The 15,564-nt window shown below is 44.6% G+C and overlaps 1 protein-coding gene across 1 annotated transcript in view; it reads left to right on the top strand.

The window, feature by feature from the left end:
- Positions 1 to 14,930, top strand: part of LOC103411899 (TMV resistance protein N-like) — a 30,324-nt gene extending 15,394 nt beyond the window's left edge. Inside the window, exon 5 of the mRNA XM_029109049.2 lies at positions 14,403 to 14,930. Within this exon, the coding sequence (XP_028964882.2) occupies positions 14,403 to 14,897 (495 nt within the window). The 3' untranslated portion in view covers positions 14,898 to 14,930. The remainder of the gene's footprint in view (positions 1 to 14,402) is intronic.
- The last annotated feature ends 634 nt before the right edge of the window (positions 14,931 to 15,564 follow it).

Here is a 15,564-nt window from a genome sequence, read left to right as displayed (position 1 = left end):
CAGAGATAGTTCAAGCGCAGCCTGTCTCTGGGGCCGGCACACCAGTCATGCCTCCCTCCGTCGAGGAGGCACCTGTCCCACAGAAGGCGGTTTCTGCGACCGAGGGCACCTCTCCCAAAAATCCAAAGCCCTCGGTCTTCGTTCTGAAAGAGAGTGAGGGGAGCGACGAGGTCCCGCTGGCACATCGTCCTCATACTCGCCGACAACCTCCTCCAGTGTCCGAGATGGCAGTTCAAGCCGGCCCCTCCACGGTCGATCGTGACAAGCGTCCGGTCGAGGAACCAACGGCGGTGTCCGAACCCCTTGCTCCTTCTTAGGACCAGGGTGTTCCTTCCTCAGAAGCAGCTGTCCCGGTCGGCCCCTCCACAGCCGACCGTGGCAAACGACCAGTCGAGGAACCCGAGGCAACGGCGGAATCGCTCGTTCATCCTCAAGACCAGGGCTTCCACATTCCTCCGCAGGAGGCTACTTCGGCCTTCGTAAGTATCTTCCACCGTCTTTCCTTGATTGCTTTTCCGCTTTAGAATTCTAAACGAGGAAAATACTAAATGTCAGGTGCCTGTACATTCTTTTCACCGACAATTCTACGCGCCGAAGGGCGTTATCTATATTTCTTGGCCGCCTCAGTGGCCATCAAACGTAGATAACCTCCATCGACCGCGTGAACTGAGAAGCAATCTGAGACACTGGGCTCGGCCGTTGAGTTCTTTAGGTTCGAGCAACGATCTTGGGGACATGGCCGAGGTCTCCTCTCGGCAGGTTAAAAAATGAAACCTTCTTGCTATTCTTGCACTGCCTTCCTTTAAGCCTAAACTGATTTATATGTCCATGCTTCGTGGGAGGTCGAATTCAAAGCCCTCATCTCCAGCACAACTGCCGAGTCCGGGCCTTCGGCTGCTCCGATTGAGGCTGCCGATCCAACCGCTCTAACCCAGTTGCGAGAAGTTCTGTCGCTTTCAGCACCGCAAGTACTCGAGCGCAACGGTCTTGATCTGCTTGGCGTGTGTCTGAACGATCTTGGGGCCGACGGTCGCCTGAGCGGAAATGCCATCGTTTGGGCATCGTCTGCTTTGGAGCGGGTTCAGGAGACATTTAGTGTCTTCCAGACCGCTCTAAAGGCCAAACAGGACCTGCAAGCTGCCACGGCCGTTCAAGACACTCTCCGTCCGAAAATCGACGCTCTAAGGGCAAAAGGAGAAGTATTAGCCGAGCTCGACCGTCAGATGGCTGAACTAGCAAAACGTCGATCGGCCATCGCGTCCGAGCTTGCTAGAGACTTCGAGTCGGGTGGAAAGGATCGCCTAACTGAGTACGCAGCGACAACAAAGCGGGTCGAGCGGTTGAAGCTGGACAAGAAGAATCGGCAAGCTGAAGTTATCATGGCCGAGGTGCGGTGGTTGGAATTGAAGGCCCTTCTCGGCACCCTCTTACCTTCTTCCCCTTGAATGTACTTAGTTTTAACCTGAATGACTTACTTAGCTTGTACATGCTCATCAATCTTAATGAGATGGTTTTGTTTATTCTCACATTTCCCACGTTACCGGGTAGTACTTTTTAAAAAACTTCCCGTTGATTGGTAATTTGTGAACTGAACCGGTCCGGTCTTGAAGATGATACGCCCCTTTTTCGTATACCTTATGTACAACGAACGGTCCTTCCCAATTTGGCGACCACTTGCCGAACCTAGGGTCTTTTAGTCCTACGGGTAACACCGTTTGCCAAACCAATTCGCCTTCACCGAATGTTTTCCGTCGCACCTTTTGATTGTATGCTCGTTCGGCAATCCGTTTCTGTGCCACCAGTAAGTTATAAGCGTCAAGTCGCACTTCTTCCAAATCTTCTAATTCTTGTCTCATGGACTGATTGTATTCGGCGCTAAACAAACTACTTTGTTCAATTAATCGCAACGAATTTATGCTTAACTCGACTGGTAACATTGCATCGTGTCTGTAGGTTAATGCGTATGGGGTTGTCGTGGTCGCCGACCGGGGCGTCGTTCGGTATGCCCATAATGCCTCGTTCAACTTCAAATGCCACATGCCAGGCCTTTCTTTTATCATTTTTTCAAGGATGCCGATCAACACTTTATTACTTGCCTCGGCCTGCCCATTCGCCTGTGGATAATACGGTGTAGACTGTTCAAGCTGAATTTTTAAATTTGCCGTATACTCTTTAAACCTCTCGGCTGTGAAGATTGTTCCATTGTCAGTTATGATCATTTCTGGTACACCAAATCTGGTCACGATGTGTTCCTCCACGAAATCTCAAACTTCTTTAGATGTTAGTTCGACATATGATTTCGCTTCGACCCACTTAGTAAAGTAATCGGTTGCGACTATTACCCATGCGTGCTTAGCAGCTCCAGAAGACGGCGTGATTTTGCCGATTACGTCCATGGCCCATCCTTTAAATGGCCATGGCTTTATGACCGAATGCAAAGATTCGGCCGGGACCCTTTGTATAGGCCCGTGGATTTGGCATTGTACACATCCTTGTGCAAACTCGATACAATCCTTTAGTATCCTTGGCCAAAAATAGTCGTGCCGTCGAAGTAGCCATCGCATTTTCCGTCCAGATTGATGAGCTCCGCATATCCCTTCATGGACTTTTGTAATCGCCTGAGCACTCTCTTGGGGGCCGAGGCATAGTAATAATAAATCATCTTCGCCTTTTCGGTATAACTCGTTCTGATACATGACATAGTTCGTGGTGTGAACTCTTGTCTTGCGATCATATTTACCATTGGGATTGTCGAGGTACTGCATAATGGGCTTTCTCCAATCATCTGGTATTGCCTCGGTCGTGCAAATCTCCACAGGGTCGTCTCGATCTAACAACGAAGGTAAGGACATGACTCTTGTACGTATCACGTTGTCGCGCTGGAGGACTTGTTGGTTAACCAAGGCTGGGTATAGCTGTCACAACATGGGTATTTCTCGGCCTAGCTTGCCCCCCAAGAGATGTGCGCCGAAGGCAATTTGAGCCAATTCGTCTGCGTCGGTATTATGACTCCGGGAAATATGTTTAAATGTAATACCGTCGAAGGACTTGGCCAAATAGCTGGCGATCGTGTGGTAAGGCGCCAGGGTACAACTCATGCAACGAAAAGAACCATTGAGTTGGTTAATCACAAGTTCGGAGTTGCCGAGGACGAGGGCGCGGGTCGCCCGCAGGTCATGAAGGATTCCAAGGCCGACAATTAGGGCTTCGTATTCGGCCTGATTGTTGGTGCATTCGAAATCCAACTTAAGCGAAAATAACCAGCGATCGTGGTTCGGGGATTGAATGACAATTCCCACACCCGCCGAAGATGACGTACTGGAGCCGTCAAAGTACATCGTCCAGTGGTTGTTGCGCGTCTGAACCATGCCGATTTCAACGTCGTTGCCCCCACACCCGTATGGGGAAGGATGTTGAGCAAGGAAATCAGCCAGTGCCTGGCCCTTGACAGTTTTCTGGGCTACATACTGCAAGCTAAATTCGGATAGTGCCATGGTCCATTTCCCAATGCGGCCTTTTACGATTGGTCGGGTGAGCATGTAGCGGATGACGTCGGTCTGAGCAATAACTTGGGTGACCGATGGGAGCATATAATGCCGAAGCTTGGAAGCGGCGAAAAACACGGCCAGACACAGCTTCTCGACGGCTGGATAATTGATCTCCGGTTGACTGAGATTGCGGTTGAGATAAAAAATAGCCTGTTCTCGGCCGGCGTCGCTGTCTTGTGCAAAGAGGCAGCCGATGGACTCTTCGACCGCCGAGATGTAGAGCTTAAGAGGCTTACCGCGCCGAGGAGGAACCAGGACATGTGGGTTCATGAGGGAGACTTTGATTTGCATAAACGCCGCCTGATGCTCATCGTTCCACACAAATTTATCGGAGTCCTTGAGTTTCAAAAGCGTGGAGAACGCTTTCATTTTACCTGCAGAGTTGGCAATAAATTGGCGGAGGAAATTGATCTGGCCGAGTAAGGACTGGAGTTGTTTCTTCGTTGTTGGGGGTGGGGCATTGATGATTGCGCGGGCCTTATTCTCATCGACTTCAATCCCACGGTGATGCACGAGGAAGCCAAGAAAATTTCCGGCCGATACGTCGAAAGCACACTTGGCGGGATTCATCTTGAGGTTGTGCCAACGCATGCGGAAGAAAGCCTGTCGGAGATCGTCCAGATGTGTCTGTCGGCGTTTAGATTTGATGACAACATCGTCGATTTAAACTTCGACGATGGTTCCAATTAAATCATGGAAGATGGTATTCATCGCCCGTTGGTATGTGGCGGCGTTATTCTTGAGGCCGAACGGCATAACAACCCATTCGTAAGTCCCGAGTGCCCCCGGGCAACGGAAAGCAGTTTTGTGCACATCGGCTTCGGCAATGAATATTTGGTTGTATCCGGCGTGTCCATCCATAAAGGATAAGATTGCATGACTCACCGCAGCATCGATCAAGAGGTCTGAGATCGGCATTGGATACTCATCTTTGGGAGTTGCCAGATTCAGATTTCTGAAATCGATACAGATGTGTAGGGCACCATTTTTCTTTAAAACAGGCACGATATTTGCCAACCATTCAACATATCGAGCTGTCCGAATGAACCCGGCTTTCAAAAGCCGAACCAATTCGTCCTTGATGCCGAGTTGCACTTCGGTCGAGAATCGACGAGGTGGCTGACGGAAAGGTTTGCATCCGGGCTTAATATGTAATTCATGCTCGACCAGAGTGCGCTCTAAGCCGGGCATTTCATGATAGCTCCAAGCAAAACAATCTTTGAACTCCGTAAGCAAGGCACGAAACTCGTCATTCATTTGTTGGGGAAGTAACGCACTAACAAACAAAGGTCGTGGATCATCGGCCGTCCCAACATTAATCTCTTCCAAGGGGTCCTTAACTTGGGGCCGATGATCTTCGAGTTCGGCCGGGGCGGCTTGAATTTTATCAAGAGACAAAACAGGACCATTATCTTCTTCGGCAAGGAACTCGACGAGGTTAACGCCCGAATTTGGTTGTTTGGATATAGTATACCAATGGGCCAGCAGTCGTTCCATAGTAGATGAAACCGCGGCCCTACGTGTTTCCCGATCGGTGTCAAACATCAGCTTCGGGGAGGAAATTGGCTAATCCGAGTCTCGCCGAATCCTGCTGGACAGTTTCGGCGCCAACCTCGATAGCTTTATGAACCGAAATCCGAGTCGGTCGTCCTTCTTCATTGAAGCCTTGCAATGTAATGTAGCCGACATGGTCATTATAATACCGTGCTTGGATCATGTTAGCTTCGAAAGGCTGGCTATCGGCCGGGTGAACAGTGACCGAGTTACCGTCCCAAAAGACAAGCACTTGATACAATGATGAAGGAATACAGTTGGTTTGATGAATCCAGTCTCGACCGAGCAGTGCATTATACTCGGTTCTGGAATCAACCACGAAAAAGGCGGTGCGACCGGCAATGTTTACAGTTAACGGAAGCACACCTTTGGTTTGGGATTTGTCGCCGACAAAACTACTCATTGTGATCCCTGAAGGAATAAGCTCGTCAGTCGAGCGACGTAAGGCCTTCATGATGTTCAGAGGCATGATATTGACGGTAGCTCCACAGTCGACGAAAACTTTAGAAACTGGATACCCCTCGATATGGGCCGTCACATACAAAGGCTTTAAATGGCGAAGTTTGGCCGATGATGAACGAGGAAACAATTCAGCCAAAGCCGCCTTTAGATTGTCAGCTTTTGTTGCTAACTCAACTTCAGCAACAAATACAAAATCAACATGGCCGGCCTCTTCGGCCACCACATCTTCGTCGAGGAAATTTGGTTGAGCCGTGCTTGATTGAAAATTGGCAGGTAACACATGGACCATACTGATTTCCATATTATCCAGGACTGACGGGCCCATTGGGTCAATACCCTCCTCGCTCGGTTGGTCAGCGATTACGGACTCCGTTGCCGTCAGAGTCGGACAACGAGACGCTTCTGTTCCTTCTTTGATGGCTTCATTCGGCGGTGCTGCATCGACGATTTGTTGGTCCTGCGTGACCGCCTCAGGTAAGGTTGAGATTGACGGTGCACTTGGGATCAGAACCTGAACCTGCTCTTGGTATTGTAATCGGGCATCCCTGGTGTTGAGATAAGCGTCGAAACGTGCAACACGTGCGATTTCATCGGCCGTAAGGCCGAAGAGAGAAACAGCTGAAAATACTTCGAAGTGATATCGTAAATACTGAAGGTCATCCGTTGAGAAAGGAAGGTCGGCTGCATCGATATCGGTGTACGGGTCAACTTCAAATCCAAGGACACGAGCTTTTCGTATATGCTAGAACCTTACTTTCAATCCTGGATCTGAGGTCTTCTGAATGATTCGCTCGGCATCCGGACAAGTCAGGACTAGATCAATGGTGTCCTGGCATGCCTTCGGCAAACCATACAGATCGTTGGCCGAATGTTTCTTATGAAATTCTCGCATATATTCTAAAGCCTCCCCAAGAAATGGTGGATGCAAATTCCGTCGAATTCTGATCAAAGGTTCTTGTATAGCTGGCGGAGGAAATTTTCTTTCGGCCTCTTGCTTGAAATGCTCGAGGCGTGCCTTCATCTCCCCTGGTCGAAGAAGAAGTTTGATCCATTTATCAGCCTCTTCAAACGTGGTCTCGACATCTTGGTCGACCAGCCGTTTCCCTTGAGCCAACTCTGTCATAATTGCTGGAGGTGGTCGCTCATCATCAGTGGCAACTATGTTCTTCGACCGCCACTTCGGGGCCAAAGTTTCTTGGGCTGCTCGTCGACGGGCCATGCAATCTATCCTTTGATGCCGGTGTTTCTGAGATTTGGACAACGCGATGTAGACCCCCCTCGAAGAATGATATGTATACCAACGTTGATCTCTAGGCTCGGGAGGCTTGAAGGTCTTTTTGCTCCGCAATGATTCTGAACTGCTAGAATTACGCTTATAGTAATCATCGTCATAGAATGAAGCATCAAAATCGAGGCGCCGTCTGACTGGGGGTGTCTCTTCCATCTGTACTTTAGGACCGAGCCTCTCAAAGACCCCATGATGTTGGCCTTTATTGGCTACCTTTTGCCGGGTTGCGGCCACAGGTTGCGAAGAGGGCTTCTCCTCTGGTTCACTGTCGACCTTTTCTCTACATTTCCTGCACAAAACCACCGTTCCACTGTCTTCATCGGTGCTATAATCCATCATAGGTTTGACAATAGCGGGCCCCGTTAAAGCCGTGGGTGGTTTGTTTGAACGAAAATCGGCCATGAACCGTGGCCGAGAATTCTGATTCCGCAGGCGTTCAACCACTTCGGCCTTGCCTTTCCCTTTGTCCTTGGGTAGGTACGCATCGACCATATTTACTGTTGCCGTGGGGAACGAATCAGTTTCAACACTCATCTTCTTCTCGGGAAACTTCAGTTTGCCATTATCAATCCAGCTTTGGACGTTGTCGCGAAATACGACGCAATTGTTTGTCGTATGTTTGCTCGAATTGTGGTATTTGCAATATACCTTTCCTTTAAGTTCTTCGGCCTTAGAAATGTCGTGACCAGGCCGAAGCTTGATGATTCTTGCTGATAACAGTTGGTCAAAAATTGCGTCCGCCTTGGTAATATCAAAAGTGTAAACCTTTAACGATTTTGATGTTCCTTCAGTGGCCGAGGGACTTTTGGCTTTTCTAGAATCAACCTGAGTCAATGCCTTGCAAACGTATGGCTTATCGATCACTATCTCAGCTGCATCCACACTAACACATTCATCCTCGGCTGATGCATAATTGACAGTAGGATTCTTGTAAATCGTCCCCCGAGTTGGAGCTTTCGAAGTCTTTTCCTCGCGGAGCAAATAATCATAATGTTCGACATGTTGGGCTAATTCGTACATATCCCGAAAGTTCGCCCCCAAGAATTTCTTTTTGTATTCGACGTTGAGGCTGTTCAAAGCAAGCCTGACAAATTCGACTTCGGGTAAAGGCACCCTGATGTGAAAATTAACTTGACACACAAATTAAACCCTATGGATGACAATTGTAGTATATGAGCAAATAGGGATCGTTCTAGACCGGGGATTAACTAGGGATGCTAATCAATGTAAAACTGACTCAAGAACATAAAAAATATAATGTAGAACACTAAACTAGACTTAATTAATGTAAAACTAGAGTTTAAAACACCTAAACAAACTAAAAACTCAAAACAGCAACTAAAAGGCTCAAAACTGCCTTAAAACCACTTTCTGGGCAGTTTTGAGTACCTAACACTAATTTGGACGAATTTGGACTATAACTTGACTCAAAGCACTTTCTGGGCAGTTTTGAGTACCTAACACTAAATTGATTTCTAACTAATTTAATACTTTAAAATAAATGGGGGATTGATTTTTGACGAAATTGAATTAAAACTAAACAAATTGCAAATCAAAGCAAACTAAAACAGATTTTGATTAAATAGAATGGTGAGAAGCTAGTTAGAGGGTTCCTTATCCACACATGAACATATGCATACAATTTGACTCCCAGTTATGACTTCAACAAACGATGAATGACAATGCTCCAAGTTAATTAGGTCCGCTTAAATTAACTTTCCGATTTCCCTAGATTCATTGGATTGAATGGAATACGCATCGCAACCAAATTATTCCTCATCAAAATCCCTAACTATGGAATACGCATGATAGAGACATTCAACAAAGATCATTAAGTTCAACGGAAATCATAAACATCGACTAGGCATTCATAACTATGGAATACGCATGTTAATCCAACCTAGGGTTTACTTAACACAATCGTGACTAGCGATCTTTACTACTTATGAATATAAGTTCATAACGATTAGGTGAAATTCCCTTATATCCTAGTATCAAGTTTAGGCATGCAAATTAAGTGTCGACCCTCAACCTACATACATAAACAAGTTCTTAATCAAAACAGAAAAGTAAACCACATTTAAAGTTCATGAATTCATAACTGGAGTAAATCAAATCATAACCAACATATGTCCATGGCTTCAAATTCACCTCTAACTAAAAAGAAATTAGTTCCACATGTTTAACATAATTGGAAAGCAAGTTAAATTAAACATGAAAACAGAAACAAGAAAAGAAAGAACTCCAAACACTCCACTAATGGCAGATTGCATGTGCAAGGTGTCTTCCTCCTTTGGACTGCATGGCACTACTTCTTTCTCCTCCAATGGTGGCTGCATAAGGTGGTGATGGTGGTGGGAAGGCACGGCTGTGGTGGAGGAATGGATGGGAAGGAGTTTGGATATGTAGGGAGAGGCAAGGCAAGGCTTGGAGAATGGTTAATTTCTGGATGTCCTCAATAAGGTTGCTGCCATGGGTATTTATAGGGAGAGGATGGACTTGTTTAATTCAATTTTCTGGTGGGAAAACAATCAAGAATGCACAGCAAGAAGTGGATGTTAGGTGTTGAATCATCCACTCAAAAATCTGGTGGAAGTGAGTCAAGGATGCACGGCAAAGATGAATTTCTGGGGTGTGAACATGGTTTTGAGTGGAATTTTGGTCAATCCTTCTAGAAACCTATCCTTTCTTGCAACTTGTATTTGTTTCACCAGATTTTTAGCATGTTTATTTGATGTTTTGACTTCAAATTCGTCCAAACTCCTTGCTCCATGCATATGCACTTCATTCCAAGCCCAATTTTGCTCCTAAAAGCTCCAAAATGCTCCTTTTTGCATACTTTGATAATAAAACCTGAAATTGCACGAAAATGACTTTAAACACTAAACTAACTAAGGAAAAACAACATAAATGCATGAGAACAAGCCAATTAAGTCGCATAAAAATGCTCCTATCAAATTCCCCCACACTTAGCTTTTGCTAGTCCTCGAGCAAAACAAAGAAACAAAAGAAAAACAAAACGAAACCAAACAAACAAAAACAACCTAAACCTTCCAACGTTTGCCTTAGGGATTTCCAATGCACATAACATGTTAAAGATCATCATTCCCACAGATTTTAGCCATCTTTACACTTAAGCACATACTTAATTATAGTCACTACGTACTCGTTCGCATCTAACCAATTAAAACATGATTTTGAATGTAGCAACATGCCTTAGAGAATTTGCTCAATTCCTTACTAGATATGCACTCAATTTTCGCACAGATTTTCTGACTACACACCCTATGCTAGTTATATGTGAGAGGATTGATGTAGATATGAAAACGAATGCTCACATATGTTATAACAAGGAAAGTTTTTTCTGAATTTGATAAGAATGTATATGATCACATGAAAAGAATGCTACTACTTAGACGCGAGAACCAGTGACACCATATGCTCATACCAATCCCAAACTCCACAAATTGAAATACACAACACTCAAGATAGAAGTTGAGGGTTGTAACGGGGCTTGGGATATTGGCTAAGAAAGGTGAAGGATAAACAAACGTTCTTAAAACAATAGTAAGCAAAGCATTGAAATTGACACTTAGAATTCACTTTTGGGTGCAAGAATCAACTTTTAAACTCAAAGGGGAAATTCATGCAACACTTAGGGTCAAATTCAATGTTTTGGACCCCTTCTTCAACAATCCACACCTTAGAACTCATTTTCATGCTCTTTCAACTCTTTTTCTCACTTTTCACAACATTTTTCTTTTCTTCTTTCTTTCTTTCTACCCGTGCCTATGGCACACAATTCTTCATGAAAAACACTTCCCCCACACTTGTTTTCTGCACACCCTCAATCAAAAGGAATTCATTTTACGTCATGCTTACTATGCTTTAAGAACAAGGGTATGGATGATCCTAATCTAGGCTAGGTAAGGATAACGTGGGTTAACAAACAATATAGGCTAAATAAGGCTCAACGGGGTTAAACCTACAAAAACAAATGTATGGAATGAAGGCTTTTTGGCTATGGTGGTAACTACTAAACAACTTCATCTTGTTATGTGTTATGCAATTCAATAACATGTTTTGAATGAAATTGGCATGAGTTCTAGCATTTGGAACTAAAGTGATGAAACGCATTCTAAGTAGCAACCAAGCAAAGAATAATGAGATCATGCAACGACTTTAGAAAACAAGAATGCACAGATTAATAACTCTCCAAATAAACGTTTAGGCTCAAGTCTCACAAGGTTGTAGTGTTAATTTGAGTTGCTTCCTTCAAGCATGTTACAAACAAAAACTGATTTTTCCTTTAAGATTGCATGTGAATTCATAAGTTATAACCACAACCAAGCATAAACCAAGAGTAAATCAAACTTTCATCCATGCTTATAACTCTCTTTAACAGTCATGCAATTAAAAACCAAATCCTCATCATTGTGTTGGAAGGTACCCTAAGACACAAACAAACACACAAAAACAACTCTTTTTGGGTTTTTTCAAAATTTTTCTAATTTTTTCTTGAATTTTCGTATTTTCTGGTAAAGCCACATAAAAACACATCAAAACATTCTAAAAACACTAAAAAAAACAATGAAAAACAACCTTTGAAATGTTAGGTGGTAAAATCCCACGAATTTTGCAACAAAAACACTTTGTTCACCCCCCCACACTTAAACCAAACATTGTCCTCAATGTTTCAAACATAGACTCACATAAAAACAAGCAAATAACACAACTAGCAAACATGGCAAATATGGCAAAGTAAAAGCAATAAAGAGTAGGTGTTGAATCATCCACTCAAAAATCTGGTGGAAGTGAGTCAAGGATGCACGGCAAAGATGAATTTCTGGGGTGTGAACATGGTTTTGAGTGGAATTTTGGTCAATCCTTCTAGAAACCTATCCCTTCTTGCAACTTGTATTTGTTTCACCAGATTTTTAGCATGTTTATTTGATGTTTTGACTTCAAATTCGTCCAAACTCCTTGCTCCATGCATATGCACTTCATTCCAAGCCCAATTTTGCTCCTAAAAGCTCCAAAATGCTCATTTTTGCATACTTTGACAATAAAACCTGAAATTGCACGAAAATGACTTTAAACACTAAACTAACTAAGGAAAAACAACATAAATGCATGAGAACAAGCCAATTAAGTTGCATAAAAATGCTCCTATCACACCCGGCACCAATTCCTGGCCGATTTAAACCTGGTAAGATAATCCATTGGTGACTCATCAGATGCCTGAGCCATCCGTGCTAGCGAAGAAACTGACATCTCCATCCCTGGCCGATAAAACTGCTCGTGGAATTTCTCTACCAACTCCTCCCAGTTTTGGACGGAATTAGGAGGGAGATTGATATACCAGGCAAACGCTGAGCCGGTCAATGAAAAGTTGAACAACCGTAATTTATGGAAATCACTATTAACGTCTCCGCATTGCGCGGTGAAACGAGCCACGTGTTCCAACGAAGACAGGGACGACTCACCGGCAAAAAGACTAAAATCTGGGATCTTGAAACCTTTCGGGTATCCAAACGTTTCCATGTAAGCCGAGTACGGATGAATAAACTTAGGAAACTTCGGCCCTTTCTTCATGGCCGAGTCGATCATCCGCTGAACTTCGGTCATATCAACAGGTGTTGCTTCGACCCTCTGGTCGGTTCCGTCTGACCTACTATTCGACCCTCCTTCTTTTTCCAAGTCAATTGGTTTGAGCTGAGCAGGAATAGGCTCGGTCGGTACAATTGGTATCGGATTGTTCCCTGGTGGAAAATGCTGAAGAAGGTCAAAAGGCTTGCTGCCACTGACTTTACTAACCAACATCTCGAGCAGCCTGGTTTGTCGCTCATTGGAACTGAGTATCACCTCATGCAGCTTGTCAATGCCTCGACTAAACGTCTGCTCGACTGACCGAGACTGCTCGTCTAGTCGTTTTCGAAGAAACGACCTTGTTGGTGGATCAGATCCTTCACCACCATCCTCGTCGCACTCCTCTACTATCCCTTCAGTGAGAACGCAAGTGTTCCTGTTAGGGATTTCTAGACCGCGTAGTTGACTGCCGAGATTAACTTCTCTCTCTCGGCGAGTCGCGCTCATGGACTCAGGTGTCACAGCGCTAAGGGGATTCTGCGCCTGCAGCACACTTTGTCCCAGGCTTTGATTCGGCAAATCGGCTGTCGACTTTCCCATAGTTGTTTTCTTTTTTACCGATCATGTTTCAATTGGCATGAACTTCGTAGTTTAGCACTGGGTCCCACTGGGCGTGCCAAAATATTGACCCTAAAAACTACAAAGCCTACGTGGCGCGCAGGTCGAGTAATTAATGAGCTAACTACGTCCTTCGGTGAATGCGGGGCGTGCCAACTCGTCAGCCGAGCTCGGCCGAGGAGTAAATTTGTTGATGTTGCGTTGGGTGCGCGGCTGACTTCTACGTCTTGCGATTGCGGCCGAGAAAGGAACACGTCTCGGCCTCTTGGGCTCTCGAACCTGAAGACAAGGTTACTATTCTTACGAAGTTCAATATCAAATTCGGCTTTCAATATGCTGAATGTAATAACGTGTAACACCTCACTTCGCCGAGAAGGCTGATGAGATGACCTCGACCAATAAGGGTTCAGAAACCCTTCTCGACCGAGACTTGGATAGGTAATCAACCGTTCTCGCCGCAGTGCTGTTGATGCCAACGGTAGATACTGCGAGACCGATTGATTCTACGGTGACAGAGCTATCTATGCCGACTTAAGATATCACCGGTTGCTTCCACAGTGCTGTTGATGCCAACGGAAGATGTGTCAGCGAAAAAGGAAAAAGAAAAATCACAAGTTGTGAGAATTTGCGCAGGGCAATTTTGTATTGATTTGCAGGGGTCCTTCCTTAATGCACAGCTTCCTCTATTTATAGTGCTGGTCCTCGAGCCCGAGTTACAATCCTATTCGGACTAGGTTTCCCTCCCTGGATCAACATCACCTCGACCAATCCTATCTCCACTAGGACTACGAATCTAGTCCTTAACTGAGCCGGATTCGCTTTCTGGATTACTGATCCTGTCGAGAGTCCCTATTGTACTAGGACTCGGCTTGCGTTCTGATTTAACCGACCTAGGCTTGGAAGCCCATGAGCTGAACGATCCATGGCCCTTTCGCCGCACGGCCTCCTGGGCCGAGAGTGATCCTACCCTCAGCCCAAACTATTATTTTGGGCCCAAACAGATACGCATATGGAGCTTTCCAATGTTTGCCTTTCCCATCATTCGGATTGGTTTGCATTTATGAACCTATGGTTACTTTTAATTCTATTCCTTCTAGTTATTGGAATTCATTATGTCTTTCTTTGCTTACTGCTACTAACAGGGGTGATTTACTACCTAATAGTTGGGTTTTGTATTCTACAGAGTTATTGTTCTCCTATTGCGATTTATTCTTGAGGTTCTCTCTCTCTCTCTCTCTCACACACACAGAAAAAATAAAATAAACTAAAAGCATTTTGTACTTATTTATAAGACGGTCGTATCAATTGTTTGACTTCACTATTTGTAATTTTGTATTATATAGGGAATCCCTTACGTAGGGAATAAATTTGAAGCTATATATCCTGGCAGTGAAATTTCTGAGTGGTTTAGTTATCGAAGTGAGAGGCCTGTGGTAAGCGTGGAGCTCCCTCAACACTGGTACAAGAACGAGTGGATGGGATATGCATTGTGTGCTGTTTTCACTCTCCGTCGACGACTCCCACCTAATCTGCTTGGCAAATGGAACTACGGAACCCATACCACTGCACATGGTCTTCGTTGCGAAGTTAAGCCTGGGAATTTGGGTGTAGGTGGCTGGTGTCCTTCCTTCGCCTGCAGCGAAGAATTAGGGCAAATTGAGAAAGAGCACATTTGGCTATCCGTTGTATCTGGTGAATACTTTGGTACAACATGGCAAGACAGTTGTCATCACCTTGAGTTTACATTTAAAACCTTAGGCCCTGGTTTGGAGGTGAAGAGGTGTGGGGTGCGTCTCATCTACGAGAGAGATTTGGTTGGATTAAAGCAACCTTATTGACCAAACATCGCTTGTGTGCAATCATGAATTTGACTATCCTTTCATCTAGAGGAAACAAGCAAAAACAAGCAACTCCAGTGAGTGCGATGCAGTCTCAAAGAACATCCGTTTATCCAAGGAAGCTGGAAACCGGTTATGAGATGAGGTACTTTCTTTACCTGGTAAATGAACTATGCAAATAGGACGTGTCTTTTCTTAACTCATGTATCTTATCTTAATCGACGTCATGCACAATTTTGTTATAGTTGTTTCTTTTTTCTGAGTGAAATGCTTGAAAGGCGTTAAGGTAATTAACCATGCATCCGTGAGAATCAGATTCAACTGTATTTGTTTAATGAGTGTAAATTGCATTGGAATGATTTGTCTGTACTTCTTGCTTAGACCTTATGCATCCGAATTCAGTCCTCAATGATATCCAAATTGATAAATTGCCCATCATCTGGACGCCTAACGTTGACCATAAAAAAATATGGACCCCTAAAATTTAAGGGATATTTGAATCATCAAAAACGTTGACGGGGCAGTGGTGCAATGTCCTTCCTTTGAATTCAGATTTTCTGAAGGAACCCCTGTTAGGCTACAAACAGGTTTCTGAGAAAGTTGGAGTGAGGGGTTGTACATTGAAGAATGTAATTGATAGGCCAAAACTATGAGTGAGTTTGTTGTT

Source organism: Malus domestica, chromosome 10 (genome assembly GCF_042453785.1).
Source record: "Malus domestica chromosome 10, GDT2T_hap1".
In the NCBI taxonomy this organism is placed as follows: Eukaryota; Viridiplantae; Streptophyta; class Magnoliopsida; order Rosales; family Rosaceae; genus Malus; species Malus domestica.
The sequence above is the reverse complement of the archived record's forward strand: the minus strand, read 5'-3'. Positions and strand labels throughout refer to the sequence as shown.